The sequence below is a fragment of the Sardina pilchardus genome, chromosome 20, assembly GCF_963854185.1.
Source record: "Sardina pilchardus chromosome 20, fSarPil1.1, whole genome shotgun sequence".
In the NCBI taxonomy this organism is placed as follows: Eukaryota; Metazoa; Chordata; class Actinopteri; order Clupeiformes; family Clupeidae; genus Sardina; species Sardina pilchardus.
Window position 1 is genome coordinate 9108306 of NC_085013.1, and position 16375 is coordinate 9124680.

Sequence of the window (16375 nt, forward strand, 5' to 3'; positions counted from 1 at the left end):
CAAAGGCAGTATAATAGGCTACAAAATATTTATTTGTAGAGATTTCTCAAGATGTCTACAGCTTTGCATTATTTATTTAAAGCAAAATTGAAATTGTCTACCCTGTCACTGTACTGTACTGTAGATCTACTGATGACAATGAGAAAACATTTCTACAACATTTTTGTATTTGCATCCCACACCATTTCCCAATGATCTTGCAGAAATTCTTAAATTAAACCTTTTATGCTGCACTTCTTGTCCAAATTCATTTAACAAGTGTAAATAGGCTACTTGTGTGGCCGATGCTTTTCGTACCCAAGTACAAGCAGGCACTTCAACAAAAATAGTCAGGCCAATTATGATTGGGAAACCTCACACTAATCAGGGATTCCTAACATTACTTCCTACTTTGCCTAAACTTTACAAACTGACAAAAAAACATGCATTAGCAGTCAGGAAACAATGTATTTGGGCCTACCTTTGCAATAAATAAATGTACACATTCTACCAACAGCAATTGTTTTGTTTCCAGGCGTTGCTACCATGGAGGTATTATAAGAACTGGAGAAAGTGAACAAGTCCCGCCCCCATTCATTTCAATGGGAATGCTAGGCTAGTGAAAAGTGCCAAAATTGAACGATTTTTTCAGGCTTCAACATGGCGTTTCAAGAGGCTTGTTTCCGGTGCCGTTTTACTTAGCCAATTAAGTGCCAGGTTACTGACTGACGTAAGGTACAGAACGAGAGCTCGTGCCCACACTAAGCTCGTGCATGAGCTGAGAGTGGAACAGCCACCAATCAGCATGAGGAAAACGCAGGGAAAACGGCACCGGACATGATGTATTTCTGGAAAATGGCGACGAGGAAGTGCCCTGCTAATCGGCGAAGCTAATCAGTCAAATCCTGACCCCCTGGTTGCTACTGCCGTTTACCACAGGCACTTTCGATTTCAAACTATAGCGTCATCCCCACTTGTTGCTGATTGGGCAGGTAATCTGACCAATAGAAACGTAAGTGAGCGATCGATGGTGTTCCAGACCAGTATCTCCCTGAAAGGAGATCTTGGTGGGCATGGCCAGGTTAACTAAATAAAACTCCAAGGATTGTCCCTTAACTGTATTCTACATTGGTAATGGTACAGTAGTAACTTAACTTGACACAGACCAGAGTAAATGAAACACAAGGGCAAGAACAAAGACAACAACCGACATGGCTTTACATTTTCCACATTTTACTACTGTGAAATATACAGCTTTTTTGCTCTGAGCAGTAATACGAGCATACAATAAAATGCTACTATGCACTATAAAGACAGAACAGAAGATAAGTATAAAACACAGGAGCCATTATGGAGGGGATTGACTGGAATGAACAGCAATAGATACAACTCTGTACACAGCTACATAGTTTTGCAGAGTGTCCAGGACTGCGCAGAACCCGGCAACCTGAGAGAGGCCGCCAAAGCAACTTTCTGGGGAAGAACACCTCGAATTTCCTTCATAGTAACAGTAACCTAGCAACGGCGACACGATCCAGATGCTTTTGCACGAGCGACGGGTGGCAGACGAGTCTCTTTATGAGTCCTGCATGACTGTGATCTGGCACACGGCATACTCCATGTTCTTCTTAAAGGTGCTGTAGGAGGGGGTGACGGGCAGCAGCAGGCGGTTGGTGTCGGGCTGGCGCTGGGGGAAGGCGTAGGAGGGGTCGGCCACCGGCAGGAAGGAGACGGTGGGGGGCGGCATGAAGCCCATGGCGGGCACAGTGTCCGAGGAGGTGGCGAACACCAGGACGTCCTCCAGGGAGCTGGCACATCTGCCCTCTGAGAGCAGTCAGTCACACACACACACACACACACACACACACACACACACACACACACACACACACACAGGTAATGAGAAAAACAATAAGAGGTTTTTTTCTGTTCTGTAAAGGCTGTTAAAAGGGCATTCCCTGACTCTGGACGGTTGCCAAGTAACCGAGCCAAGGACTGTGTGAGAGTGTTTGAGGGCTATTGAGAACATGCTTCCACTACAAAGGTGACCAGCAGAGGATATCTACTCCAGATGTTCTTGTTTATGTCAATGAATGCACACCAACACACTGTACATCAATTAAATAAGCCTTAAAATCTAAATCAATTCTTAAAAAAAAAAAACCCCACCTTCACACTCCTGGAGGAACTGTTGCCAGTGTTTGGTGGTAACCGTCTCCCTTGTGTGGTAGTCCTCACGCTCGGAGTACTGGGGTGAGAACATGGCCACCATGGAATCGGCACACAACTTATCTGGAGGGTAGCAGAACAGCTGGTAGAAAGCCTCGGGAGCCATCTGGATCTGCTCATAGACACCCAGTGTTCTCAAACCCTCACGGAATCTGAAACACACACACACACACATTAGGGCAGGAAAGAAACAGGTGTAGACATATACTCTCACACCACCACCACCGTGAGCTTGCAAACAAACATGCATGCATGCAAGAGCCCCTTGAACTAAACGGCACTATGGTCACTATGCATTGAGCTTTGAGTTCTCTGCTCAAAATCGGAATTTCAGAGAACAAAACACAAAGTTAAAAAAGAAATGGCCTCATAGGACTGAAGAGACTACCACAAGGTTTATGACAATTTCAAGTCATGGGCAGTTAAATACTAGCTAGTTCAAGAGGGAACTACTTCTTAATATAGATTTCTGTCGTATTTATCAGTTTGGAGGGAAAAAAAGGCAGAAAACATTGCCTACCTCTGTAAAGGCAACTGCATCCTGACCATCATTTGGAAGTTGAGCATGTCGTCCATCAGGGCATACTTATCATATAGACCGGTCACTTCCCTCTTGCAGCCAGACACCTCTAGATACTCGGACAAAGGCTCCATGGCCTCCCGCAGGCCCTCCACTTTTCTAGCCTCCTTTACCTGTCACGCCAGAGAGTGTTAGGAGTCTACGTGCCGAAATCATGTGGCATACTATTTCGCTTTTGGATGTCATATGGATCAGGAGGACATGTGGGTCACTAGCATAACCTCCTAGTCAGCCACGGGGTTCCCAACTAAGACACCGTTTGCTCCCTATGGATGCTATTCAGTGCTGTGCCATCAGTGCGATTGATTAAAAAGTACAAAAAACTGGGCACAACCTGTATAAAAACAGGGCAGATATGATGAATGACTAAAAACAAACAAACAAACAAACAAACAAACCAAATCAGCTTTAGGAGGGCATTACCTTCTTCATCTTTTCAAATAGCCAAGTCTCGTTGAGGTCGGTGAGACTGAACTGGAAGTCTTTGGGGAAGTGGAAGAGCGAGAAGTACAGAGCTTTGGAGAAGAAGCTTGGGGGTGGGCCGCCATGGAGCATGCTCAGGGCCAGCAGGCAGCCCATCTCATAGTACCGGTCCTGTCGCACAGCTGCGGAAATGACCACAAGTACAGGCTCAATACTGAGTGATCCTTAGGGTTTCAAACACAAACATGGATTTGGCTCATTCTAGAATACATATTGCTAAGCCTAGGAGCTTTCTCCTCTCCCATTAAAAAAAGAAAATGGAGCTGCTTATAACTAAATCTGGGGAAAAAATCCCAGAATTTTTCCAAACTGATGATTATGTTGGGGTTTTGACCGTTTTTTTGTTTTGTTTTGTTTTATTTGAGCATTGGGTATTACTATGAACAGAACTGCAAGAGTTACTCAAGACCTTCACCCAAATTTCCACACTTTTTTTTCGAAGTCTGGAAAACCACTGCATAATTCAAAGCTTTTCTAGACAGTTCAGAGCCACAAGCACCAATGACCGGGCTTTGGCCTCTCTAACCTTGTGCGTCGAGGGCCAGGTTCTTGCCACTCTCTGGGCCCCTGAAGAGCGTCGAGTTCTGCATCCGCTGCAGCAGGAGACGGAAGAAGCGGCGCAGATCGCTGGCGCCGTTGTGCTGGTGGTCGCCGGCGAAGCGGACCACGAGGCCGCGCTCGGGGCTGAAGTCGGAGCGCCGCAGGAGGCCCAGCGCCGCCTCCAGCACCTGGCCCTCGCGCACCGGGAGCTCGCCGCCGGGCTGCACGCCACTGATCTGGGTGCTCAGCTCCTGCAGGACACCCCGCGGGTTCGAGTGTAACAAGCGCCTGCGGAAAACGGTCACAGACATTATTATTCAGTGGCAGTTGGAAGGGATCATTAATAAGATTTGATTGACAAATTCATGCATGAAAAAAATAACTGAACTTTCAAGGGGCAGTGAATTGTCCCACAATAAAATGCTCAACAGACAGAACGCTCATGCGTTAAAAATATAGCAATTATATCTCCATTAGTCAAAATATTAACGCAAAATGCCTATTGTGAGTGAACTACTTGTCTTGTGTGGCAATGAATTGGCTGGTACCTTTTGGACAGAAGGGAGGAGTTTACAGTGGACAGCCTCTTTCTCTTCTCGTTGCGCTCGGACACGGGTGACTGTACGTGTCGAGGGAGAGTACCTGAAGAGGAACAAAGTAGTCAAAACTGTTTTAGTAAAAAAGGATCTGTAAAGGGAATCAAAATTGCAGTGTACATCAGGTAAAAGGCATCATGAAAGTCTCAGTTGTTCATGTAGTACAGCAGATACAGCAGTCAATATTTCAGTTGAATCGTAGACGCAATCGTTGAAGCGTAGATGACTAATGCCTCGGACCTACTTTTCAGAAAAAAGTAGCCACCTGAAAATCCAAGATGATCCAAATATAAATATGGATCATCTTAGATCATCAAAATCTAAAATAGTTTATTTCCATGTAGAACTTGAATGGCTGGACATAGTGATGACCCAGGCACCAAATGTATGTATTTTGACATGGCAAATTCAATGGTGCCAATTACAAATTCAGTTTTATGTTGTAATTTGATCAGAGATGAAGTTTCGATTGGAGTTGAAGTAGCAGTCCGAGGTCTAAGCTACTTTGCTTCCATGTGAATGGACAATATAGGGTCAGAACAAGAAAATGTGACACACACCTGATCCATCAACAACGGACTTGCAGTCAGTACAAACCCAGTTATTCTGATTGGCTTTGAGAGAGGAGCATTTCCGGTGCGTTCCATTAGAGCCACAAAAGGTGCAACGGACAATTTCAAACTTCCTGCAAAGAGAGGACAAAAATGAAATTAATGAAACTGAAATTAGGCCAGCAACTGATTACTCTGAAAGTCGATTTAGCTATTGGTTATTTTATGGATCAATTGATTAGTGGCTTACTAATAATAATCATGAAAAAGTTCCATAAAACTGTAAAAACGTTACATTACACAAACCAATGAATAATTACAGTAATTTCCCGCATATTAGCCACATTGTGTATAAGCCGCGGGACAGTGTTTTATGCAAGTTAAAAGAAACAAAACCATATTAAGACCTGCCCCCCTGTATTAACCTCATAGCGGAAGAAATTTTGCAAAATCAATGTATGAGCCGCAGCTAATAGTCGGGAAATTACGGTACCAAAATAACCCATTATTAGACATGTTATAAGATCATCATGTACATATCATATCACATATCTAGAGAGCTGTTGTATCCTCACACAATATAAATAAATAATTAATGAATCAAACTCACCCTGACTGTGCACTAAAGTCTCTGCCCAAGCTGCTCTGACACGTGAAGGCGTCACAGTGCTGGTACACCTGAAGCAGCTCCGCATAGGCATTGTCCTCCATCTCCCATGATGCATCTCTGCAAGAAAGTACAAGCAGTGGTTCAGAACAGCGTAGCTGCACAAACCTGCCAACAGCACAAGAGAGGGCTTGTATGAAAGGGATAGTGGTAGGATGACATCAAATCACTTCAACATCAGTATCCTTTATCCAAGTGTGGATTAGGGATGATCTACAAAGGAGTGAAAATATAGCAAGCAATTGCAAGGTATGCAACTGGGCACCTCTCTGGTATGTTGATTCCCATGCGAAGCATTTCTTCCTGGAACTGTTCCTGGTTGTTACAGATGGTGCATCTGAAGAAGAACTGTGCTGCATTGTGTGCCTGGAGCTGAGACAAAGAAGCACCAACATGCATGAGTTAACCATCCTTGCAACTGGACTTGACTGACCAATGGGTCATGAAGTTAGAGAGAGAGAGAGAGAGAGAGAGAGAGAGAGAGAGAGAGAGAGAGAAAAAGAGAGACCGAGAGAGAGAGAACACCTCCTGCTATCCCAGCTCTCATCTCCCCCTACTGCTGTCTATCTCCACTCTCTTACACACACACACCATACATACACACCATACACAGACACAGACACAGACACACACACACACACACACAGACACAGACACAGTCTGTGTCTCCTCTCGCTCCTTTTCTCCTTGCACGCCCATCCGCTCTCTCCGACCACCCTTCCCTCCCTTATGTGTATGTAAATACCTGCACGCAGTGTCTGTGAAACCAGCTTCCATGACAGGCGGGGCACTTGAGTACCGAGTAGGACAGGACGGGCTCGATGTGCTCCAGGCACACAGAGCACGACAGCGGCCCAGAGGGGGGCACGGCACACGTCTGTGTGGGCCGGTGTTGCCAACAAAATGACCTACGGACACACACAGAGTAAGCCTTGGACTTGGATGTGAAAATGTCAAGTCACACGGATCTGCTTATAAATCAAAAGTGTGCGATCATAACTGCTCACAACAACACACAACAAACATTGTATGAGAGGTTAAGTAAACAAATCTTCATTATACAGAGCTGGCATGAAGTAGTAGCAGTCAGCCTTACGGGAATAGATCTTTAAACTGATAAACGAATCGTAGTTCTATCCCACATGGGAGATGGACCATCTTTCGACAGGATTTCACAGAACATCCTATAGCTGCACCCTTCTGCTTGCAACCGTTGCATGCCTGGAGGTAGAAAGAAGACAAAACACTTTGAATTTGCATTTCATAACTAGTTATACATTACTGAACAGTTGAACACAGCATAATTCTGTAAGCGTCACGCATACCAGCCGGGAAGCTCTGTTCACTTCTTTAAGGATGTCATCCACTAAAAACCCATGAATTCCTTCATCTTCTTCTCCACGCTGATAAATGCCACTGGACATCAACTGCAACATAAGGATAACAATTAAGCCTAAATTCACTTCCTGGTTTGAATTTCTTTAGTTTTAAACCTCTCATGCCAACTCACAATAAACAAGTACAGCAGGGGATTCCAATGCTTAATAACAACAACCCTTGGACAATGTCTAATTTAGAGCATAATCTTTAGCTATAGTTCCTCGTGTGGTGTATTTGAAAGCATTTGTTAGCTCCCATTATCAGCATAAGACCTCTTGAACACAGTACTGGTTCTCTTACCAGGCAGAAATAGTGGATGGTTAATTGGTGCTCCGGAACAGTAATCTTTTCCCCATATTTTTCAGGACAATCCTCACTTTGTCTACAAAGCTGACAAACTGAAAATACATTAAAATGTATTAGTGATTAACACAGGCGTAAACAATTGATAATATCATACAACTGTCTGCGTGACGTTAGCTGGCATTGTTTTTGTTTTGCAAAACCACGGTGGAAAATGTTAACGCTAACTTACCGTCTATGGAATTTTCGACGGATCTTCTAGTCCTCTTCATTTTCAATCTTTATGCATTAATGGCACAAGTGTGATCGAGTTTTCCGACAGTCAGTGAATGCATTCAATTGGCTTAACTGCTCATCATAGCATAGCTAAAGCAGCTACCACGTAACGTTAGTTAGGTCGTTGCCAGAAACTTCTCAGCGAATGCAAAAAGAAAACTTAACGTTACTGCCCAACCTAATGTTTAACAGAGTTCCATGCAAAACAATACCTCGACCTTTGAGCGTTAAACGAGCATATGTAAAATATGATGTGATATTGCATTTAATTCATACTCGTTCCTGGAAATTCTAGCGAAACCTTTCGTCTGAAAACCACTCTTCAGCAAGACAATCCTCCTCTCATGGTTGGTTCCATTCAAACCAAAACATTCAAACGTGGGCGGTACCCATAGACCTGAAAGTCAAAAGGAAATACGCCATCAAACTATTTCCTGTGAAAATTCAAGCGTTGCTGGTTTGGTTTGGAGGATAAAATGAATGAAAACATTGAGATAACACATAATAACGTTATTTTGCAAATTAAACGACCCTAACATTGTTTTTATTTTAAACTTGTTTATTTTATTGGGGACATTTCATGTAGATGTATTAAAATGTGCCCAAAATTGAATGCCTTTAGTTGTGAACTTAATAAATATGCTAACTTTAACCCTAATTATTTGTAAAGAACATTAAATATTTACCAAAACCTTTTTAAAGAGGAGTAAAGATTGCCTAATTTGCCTTTTTCTTTACTTTTACTGTCAAGCAGGAAGTCCAACATTGAAATCCATATTTCTCCCATCTCAAGGCAAACTGAGGTAAATTGCATTCCACTCCAAAATTAGAATTTAGAATTAGGATTTTTGGTCAATTCCAAGAATCAGCTCACTTTCACTGGAGATTTCAGAGAGATAAGCTGTGAAAAATAAAGCTCCTTCAATTTTTGAGTTGCTGCATTCAGGCACCCAGTGAGGTCACTGAGGTAGAGATACAGAGGTCAAGGTCGAGGTCAAGGAGATGGGCTCTGGAGTGTTGGCTGATGGGTCTGCTTATCTGAACATGTCATGTAAGTATCATGCTATTAAAGTGTAACTTCACACCATAACTCCCCACTTCACTAGCCTGATTACCATCGACTTTCAAAGGCTCTGCGAGACTTTAGTCTGACCAACAGCCTGTGCTAACACGGTTTCTTGCCAGCGCTGGTTGACCCGCCTCCTTTAAGTGCCTCGATTTGCTACTGGTAGATGTCAGAAAGCGGATTGCCGAGTTTAAACCAATAACAACACTCTTTCCTCTGCCTTGAACACGCCTCTACCCAGAGCCGTTGGAGCTGCTCAAAGTTGATTGGTTCTCGACCAAAGGGGGCAGTTCCGCAGATTTCGGGAACTCAGAAATCCTTCTCAATGAGCAGTTGACCAGACCAGCAGCAAAAGCCTGAAGGCGTTGCGTCACTGGGAGGGTGTGCCAGGCTACCACTTCACATTTCTGAAAAAGGCTTTCAAAATGGGCAGGACCTTCTGAAATTTGGAAGGTAGTGCAGCACTGCTACAGCCAATCAACCATGGTGATTTCGTGTCAATCTAGGAATGATCGAGTGCTGGCTTATCACAGGTAGGCTAATCAGGGCAGCAGGTGTTGGGGCGTTTCATTCATAATTTGTAACGACCCAGTGACGTATACTGCGTTCATGCAGCTCGGAACCTCGGAGGACCTGCCTTTAAAAAGTCCCGACCTCCGAAAAAATTGTGTTCATGAGATCAGTTCGGAAAATAAATACAGGAAACGCATAAATACGTTATTACAACTGCTTAGTATGGTTGAGCAAGAAGGAAATTGTCTTGGGCGAGTGTTTCTGTCTGTGTTGTTAATTTAGTGACAAATTACCTTGCCTATTTAGCCTGGGTTTTCCCATACTGCCTTGCGCGGTGATATCAATCCCGCTGCTAAGCCAGTCTGGAAACTAACGCCCAAATGTTCGCCTGATGTTGGCGAACCAATCACAGAACATCCGAGAAGTTTCCGTTGCCTTCTTGCGTCTATATTCGACGCCAAAGGATTTACGGCAGCCCTTAGCGTTGCATACGAACGAGTTGGGTGAGCTATGCGCATTTGATAGACATCCGTGGCGCCCAATGAACGGATCTGGGCATTTTTTCAAATACGAGAAAATGAACGTCTGGTTGCCAGACCACGTCTCATTTGAGAAGTGGGAGGCGTTAGCCAGGCTATTGCCTATTCGTAATGACAGTGAAATTCACCTCTTGTGTTGTTGCAAGGGAGGCCGTCGTGGTTGGAGAATATGATAGTGACGTCAAGTCGGACACCTCGGGGCACAAAACTTCCGCACGAGTCTCCGAGCAAAAAATCCAACCCGACCTAGCGTTCATGTCATTTTTCCGCTATCGGAGGTCAGAAATTTCCGAAGGTCCGAGGTGCATGAACGCAGTAGTAGTCTCAGGAGAAAAGTGCAGGACTACATCAGCATTCCAATAGCATTTTGGACCAGAATGCCATGTTTCAACCTGTAGAGGGCGCGGAGAGCTATATCTCCGATACAAAATCATACGAAATGTTACTTTTCTCGGGAAACACTTTGTCAATTTTTGTCAATATTAACCCTGGTAATAGTGTGGGTCACCACTTATGAGTAATTTCAATCAATCAACAGCTCAATTTTAGGATGCAGTTACACTTTAAGGCCGGCGCCCACCAGACGTTGCGACAAGAAAAAAAATAGAACTCCACTGTTTTTAACGGAGCAAAGCCCACTGGAAACGTCTGCTGCGCAGCAGCCGCACAGGGATAGAAAACGTTAGGTTACTTAACGTAACTGGTTCTTTGATAACAGAGTGAGGTGTTTCACTTATGGGAATTGCTTCGGTCGTGACCAGGGGGTCAGGATTTGACTGATTAGCTTCGTCGATTAGCAAGGCACTTCCTCGTCGCCATTTTCCAGAAATACATCATGTCCGGTGCCGTTTTCCCTGCGGTTTCCTCATGTTGATTGGTGGCTGTTCCACTCTCAGCTCATGCACGAGCTTAGTGTGGGCACGAGCTCTCCTTCTGTACCTTACGTCAATCAGTAACCTGGCACTTCATTGGCTAAGTAAAATGGCACCGGAAACAAGCCCCTTGAAACGCCATGTTGAAGCCTGAAACAATCGTTCAATTTTGGCAATTTTCACTAGCCTAGCATTCCCATTGAAATGAATGGGGGCGGGACTTGTTCACTTTCTCCAGTTCTTATAATACCTCCATGGTCGTGACCATCTACGGAAGCTCCAATGACATCCCGTCTGTCTGTGACAGACAGGTCGACCTGAGAATGGGCTCCGCCCCTCTGCCCTTAAATACTGGTCGGCCTCCCTGCTTAGGCATTCAGAACGGTTTCTTCCCGTCCTTATGCAAGGAGGGAAATGCTGGTGAAACACCTCACTCTGTTATCAAAGAACCAGGGTTACGTTAAGTAACCTAACGTTCTTTTTCTAACTTCGTTCAGTGTTTCACTTATGGGAGATATAGCCCACTCCTGTATCACATCCCACTGAATTAGGCACATATGTCTCTACATAGAGACAGAATCCCCTGTTCCCAGCACAGCGTGAGCTAGGGATGGACTTGCCACATCTAGCCTGTAGAACCGAACAAACGTGTTCCCCGAGGCCCAGCTAGCCGCTGCACAGAGGTCCTGCACCGAGACACCTCTAAACAGGGCCCAGGATGTGGCCATACCTCTAGTGGAGTGAGCTCTCAAGCCCTCCAGTGGCTGCAAGCCCTTGGCCCTGTAAGCCACCGCGATAGCTTCAATAATCCAGTGAGAGAGTCTCTGTCGAGACAGGGATTTTCCTCTGTGAGAGGTAGCCCATGACACAAAGAGTTGGTCATGTCTCCTAAACTCAGCAGTCCTTTGTATGTAATGACGCAGTGTCCTGACAGGGCACAGACAGTTCAACTTTTGATCCTCTAATGAGGCGAAAGGCGGGGGGTGGAAAGCCGCCAGTTCCAAGGTTTGACACCTATAGGCTGAGTCCACCACCTTAGGCACGAACGCCGGGTTGGGGCGTAAGCGCACTCTGGTGTAGTCCTGATCGAACTGTAAACAGGCGGGGCGGATAGAAAGAGCCTGCAAATCACTAACCCTTTTCGCTGTGGTCAGAGCTAAAAGCAATGCTGTCTTCAAGGACAGAAACTTTAACCCTATGCCCTCTAGTGGTTCAAACGGATGAGAACACAGTGAGTCCAAGACCAGGGCTAAGTCCCAGCGAGGGACTAACGGCCTGGAGACCGGGCGTAAGCGCCGTACTCCTCTCATAAACCGGCAAACCAAGGGGTGTTGTCCCGCCGGCTTGTCTCCAAAACCCACATGACACGCAGATATGGCAGCTACATAGACCTTGATCGTAGAGAAAGCCTTGCCCCTGTCGAGCAGATCTTGCAGAAAACAGAGGAGTTCCATCACCGAGCATTGGAAAAAAATAATGTTCTTTTCAGCACACCACTCTTCAAAAACGCGCCATTTATGTCCATATAATACACGCGTAGAGCCGGCTCTGGCACTCTGAATCGTTTCAATGACCAACTGGGGCAGCCCTGCTGCATTCAAATTCCACCGCTCACGGGCCAAGCCCAGAGAGCCATCCTGTCTGGGTGGGGATGGTAGATTTCCCCTTTCGCTTGAGACAGCAGGTCCCTCCGTATTGGGAGTGGCCACGGCTGACCCTTCAGCAGCTGTACTATTTCTGCTATCCAATGTTTGGATGGCCAGAGCGGAGCAATTAGTATCAGTGACAGGCCTTGTTCCCTCACCCTGGCTAGAGTGGGGGACATTAAGCTCAGGGGTGGAAATGCGTAGAGCAGGGCGCCTGGCCACGGGTGGGCTAATGCATCCACACCCAGCGGTGCATTTACGTCTGTTAGAGAGAAGTAAAGATGACACTGGGCGTTTTCCTGCGAGGCGAAGAGATTTACGGTGGCTCTGCCGTATCTCTGCCACAACTGAGCCACTACTTGTGGATGCAGTTTCCAGTCCCCGTACAGGGGATTTCCCCGAGACATGAGGTCTGCCCCCCTGTTCAGGACCCCCGGTACGTGTGTAGCGCGGACTGAGAGAAACCGGGGGCTGCACCACAGGAGAAGTCTCCTCGCTAGCCTGTGAAGTTTCAGGGAGCGGGTGCCGCCCTGGCGATTGATATAGGCCACAACCGTGGAGTTGTCTGTTTTCACTAATACATGTTGGCCTTTCAGAATTTCATTGAAATGTCTCAGGGCTAAGAACACTGCAAGGAGTTCTAGATAATTTATGTGTTCCTTCTTCAGCTGAGAGGACCAAACGCCATTCACGGCTCTGCCCCTCAGCGTCGCACCCCAGCCTAGTAGAGAGGCGTCTGTTGTTAACGTCATTCTCGTGGACACCATCATACACGCCGCCGGCACTCTCACTAAATGTTTTAAGTGCTGGCGTGAGCATAGGCGGAGGGATGAGACCCATCGTTGAAAGTCTCTCATCATTAAAAGTCCCCATTTCACTACTGAGATTACTGACGCCATTAAGCCCAACAAACTCAGGCAAAGTCTGAATGAGACCGCCCTCTGTAGTTGGAAGTGGTTCAAACACTGTGTGAAAGACGTGACTCTCGTGTCCGAGAGCCTGACTCGATAGGACAGGGAGTCTATGTGTAGCCCCAGGTAATCTGTGCATTGTGAGGGTTCTAACTGACTCTTTTTCCAGTTGATACTGCGACCTAGATTCGTCAGGTGATCTAACACTATTTTGGAATCTATGAGTACTTGTTCTCTCGAGTGGGCGCATAGAAGGAAATCGTCCAAATAAGAGAGAATTCTGATGCCCTTGTTCCTTAATGGGGCGAGTGCAGCCTCCACACATTTGCTGAAGCAGCGAGGGGCTATTGCTAACCCAAATGGGACTGTTAGGAATTCGTAAGCTTTGCCCTCGAAGGCAAACCTCAGAAACTTCCTGTGTGCGGGGAACATGTCGATATGATAGAACGCGTCTGCCGCGTTTATCGTCACGAACCAGTCGTGGGGACGGATTGATTGACATAGCACTTTGTGTGATAGCATCCTGAATGTGTATTTTCTTAGGTGCTTGTTTAACACACGAAGGTCCAGTATGGGCCTGAGAGCTGAGCTCCCTTTCTTTGGAATGACAAAGTACCGGGAGTAAAAGCCCTGCTGGCTTTCCTCTTCCGGTACAGCTCTGATCGCTTGTTTGCTTAGGAGAGATACGATCTCCTCCCTTAAAACCCGAGCTGATTCCCCTTTGGCCACTGAAACTAACACTCCGTGAAACCTGGGTGGTTTTACAGCAAACTGTAGCCTGTAACCTCGAGTTACCATAGCTAAAACCCACGGGCTGGTTGTGTTGTTGTGCCATTGTTCCGCCCTGGCTGTGAACGAGCCTCTCGTGGTGCATATTGATGACGTCACGCCCACCGCGCGAACTGGCTTCGCTGCGGTGTTCATTGACTGAGAAGGAGCGTGAGCTCCCTCCAGTGGCAGAAGGCAGGGAAAACACTGAGTTTTGCATGTTTTTAGGCCAACCAAGAAAATCGCCCTCGGCCCTAGGCCTGGCTGCGATTTGGGACACTTTATTATTTTTGTAACATGTGTTTGGTGACACTGTGAAACTTGAGCCAAAGGCCCCGAAATCTCCCCTCTGGGAACGGAGGGGAGATAAAGTGTGGCTCCTGAGAGCGAACAGATGGGGCGGTGTGACTCCCTCAGCTTTCTCCTTCTCTTGGAGAGTGGGGGGAGTTGGGAAGGGGATGGAGTCGGGGTCAGGCCGACCGCTTCTTCTTGTTCTCCGAGGGCTGTGGTGGGCGGTTCTTGGCCGCCACCGCCGCGAAGGAAGGCTTACCCCAGGGCTATTCAACTTCAGTACCAAGAGGGCCGAATGGAAAAATCACTGGGTTTTCAGGGGCCGGATAAAATAACACGCCGCAAAATAATTGTATCCAACAATATTTGATAAAATCAGAGTAAAATTCAGTTCAATTCAATTGAATTGTATACACTGGCATATAAACTAAGAACATAGCCTATTATCCATATCCATAAAAAAAAATCTTCTCAGACAGGTGATAGGCTGCCACACAAACTATACAAGTATTTGAAAACACCCAGGCTAACCATATTTCATCTGATGTCTGATAGCTGCCATATCATGCATCAGTGGGAAAAATTGCAGTGTTGATTTAACTAGCCTACTTCAAGATAATTAGGCTCATAAGTGTTTCAAACACACACAGTAGCCTACAGCGCCAATCTCTCAAATATACTTAGCATTGAATTTAAAGAAAAAGTAATGCCAGCTCTGCCTTTGTTTATCTATTTCACGATTTCTTACCGCCAAAGATTCTAAACTTCGAGCCTGCGCAAATCACAAACAATAACATTCCCACGAGTGGAGTGAAGATGGCTCTGTCTAAAGAAACGTCTAATTGACAACGAGAATCGTTCATTTTACCCTCTGCAACAAGTACGAGACTTTCATGTTTATTGTGCAACGAATCCATCGCTGTAAAGAAGGAATATAAAGTCAAGAGGCAATTCTCTACAAACCACAGCTCCTTTTCCCGAGGGCTCGGAGGAACGGAGACCGGGTATGATTGTAACATTTTTGATTTTGCACACGCTCGAGGTTTAGAATCTTTGGCGGTAAGAAATCGTAATTTAATCAACATTTAATGATAACATTTAAAACTAGTTACACATTTGGAAATGTCAGTTTGTGTAGTGATGTGCTGTGTTCTCTGAGTGAAGATAACTGGAAGAATTAGTCTGGCCAATAGGGGCGGGCCGACAGTGCGCTACTCGCCAATATGAAGATCTATGCACACCCGTCAAAGCGAGTTCATTCTCATGACGAGACACGCGGGCCACAGGAAATTTGAAGCGGGCCACATCTGGCCCGCGGGCCGCTAGTTGAATAGGCCTGGCTTACCCCATGGACCGTTGTTGGCCCTGGGCCGCTGGTTCGCCTGCTGGGCTGGAGGGGCCTGGCGCTGGGGCCTGGCATTACCCTGCTTGGCTCTCGCTGCAGGAGCAGAGAAGCTAGGTTGGGCCGACTGAGCTGGGCGTTGCGATGGCTTTCGGGGCAGACATAAGTTAAACGCCTCGTCCTCTTGTTTTCTGAGGGAGCTTGTCTCCCTCATTTTCTCCAGGGCCGGGCCAAACAGGCCCTTGGTGGGGTCATAGGCAGCGTCCATGACTTCCGATTTCTGAGCGTTGCTGAGGCCCGAGAGGTTCAGCCACAGAGCTCTCTCACCCCTCACAGCGAGGCCCATCACTCGGCCGCAGCCCTGCACGGCGCTGCGAGAAGAGCGGAGAAGGAGGTCGTTAACCACGCAGATCTCGTCCCAGAGCACCGGGTTCGGAGCCTCTGAGTCGATCTGGCTCCCCATCTCCTCCAGGATCTCAGCCTGGTAGGCCGACAGGAGAGTCACCGCATTCAGTGCGCAGACCGATTGGGCTGCATGCTTGTACATGCGTTGAAAAATGGACGCGGTCAGGTGGTCCATTCTGTTGGGCAGAGGGATGTTGGAGGAGGCAGAAATCGAGCGGCGGTTAGGGTGGAGGTGGTAAGCCACCGAGGATTCGACCGCCGGGGGTCCGGACAAGCCCAGCTCTCCCATACCTTGCATCTCCAGCTTCGCATAGCCCTTGGTCGGGAGACTGCTTTTGAAGGGGCTAGCCCAGAACCGGGACATCTCTTTGATGCAGGCCGGGACAGCCGGCAGGAGCTGTCTCGCTGTGGCTAGGGCTGGGGGAAGTCTTTTCCCGT

The 16375-nt window shown here is 46.6% G+C and overlaps 1 protein-coding gene across 1 annotated transcript; it reads right to left on the minus strand.

Annotated features, from left to right (window-relative positions):
• Window positions 1-1177: 1177 nt before the first annotated feature.
• On the minus strand, window positions 1178-7955 carry g2e3 (G2/M-phase specific E3 ubiquitin protein ligase). Its single transcript, XM_062522322.1, has 14 exons — window positions 7541-7955; window positions 7306-7403; window positions 6951-7052; window positions 6722-6846; window positions 6371-6533; window positions 5891-5997; window positions 5569-5685; window positions 4968-5092; window positions 4360-4453; window positions 3798-4099; window positions 3212-3393; window positions 2729-2901; window positions 2149-2360; window positions 1178-1803 (listed from the first exon to the last, which is right to left on the minus strand). The coding sequence occupies exons 1-14, from the start codon at window positions 7578-7580 to the stop codon at window positions 1556-1558; spliced, it is 2088 nt and encodes a 695-aa protein (XP_062378306.1). The 5' UTR covers window positions 7581-7955; the 3' UTR covers window positions 1178-1555.
• Window positions 7956-16375: the final 8420 nt, after the last annotated feature.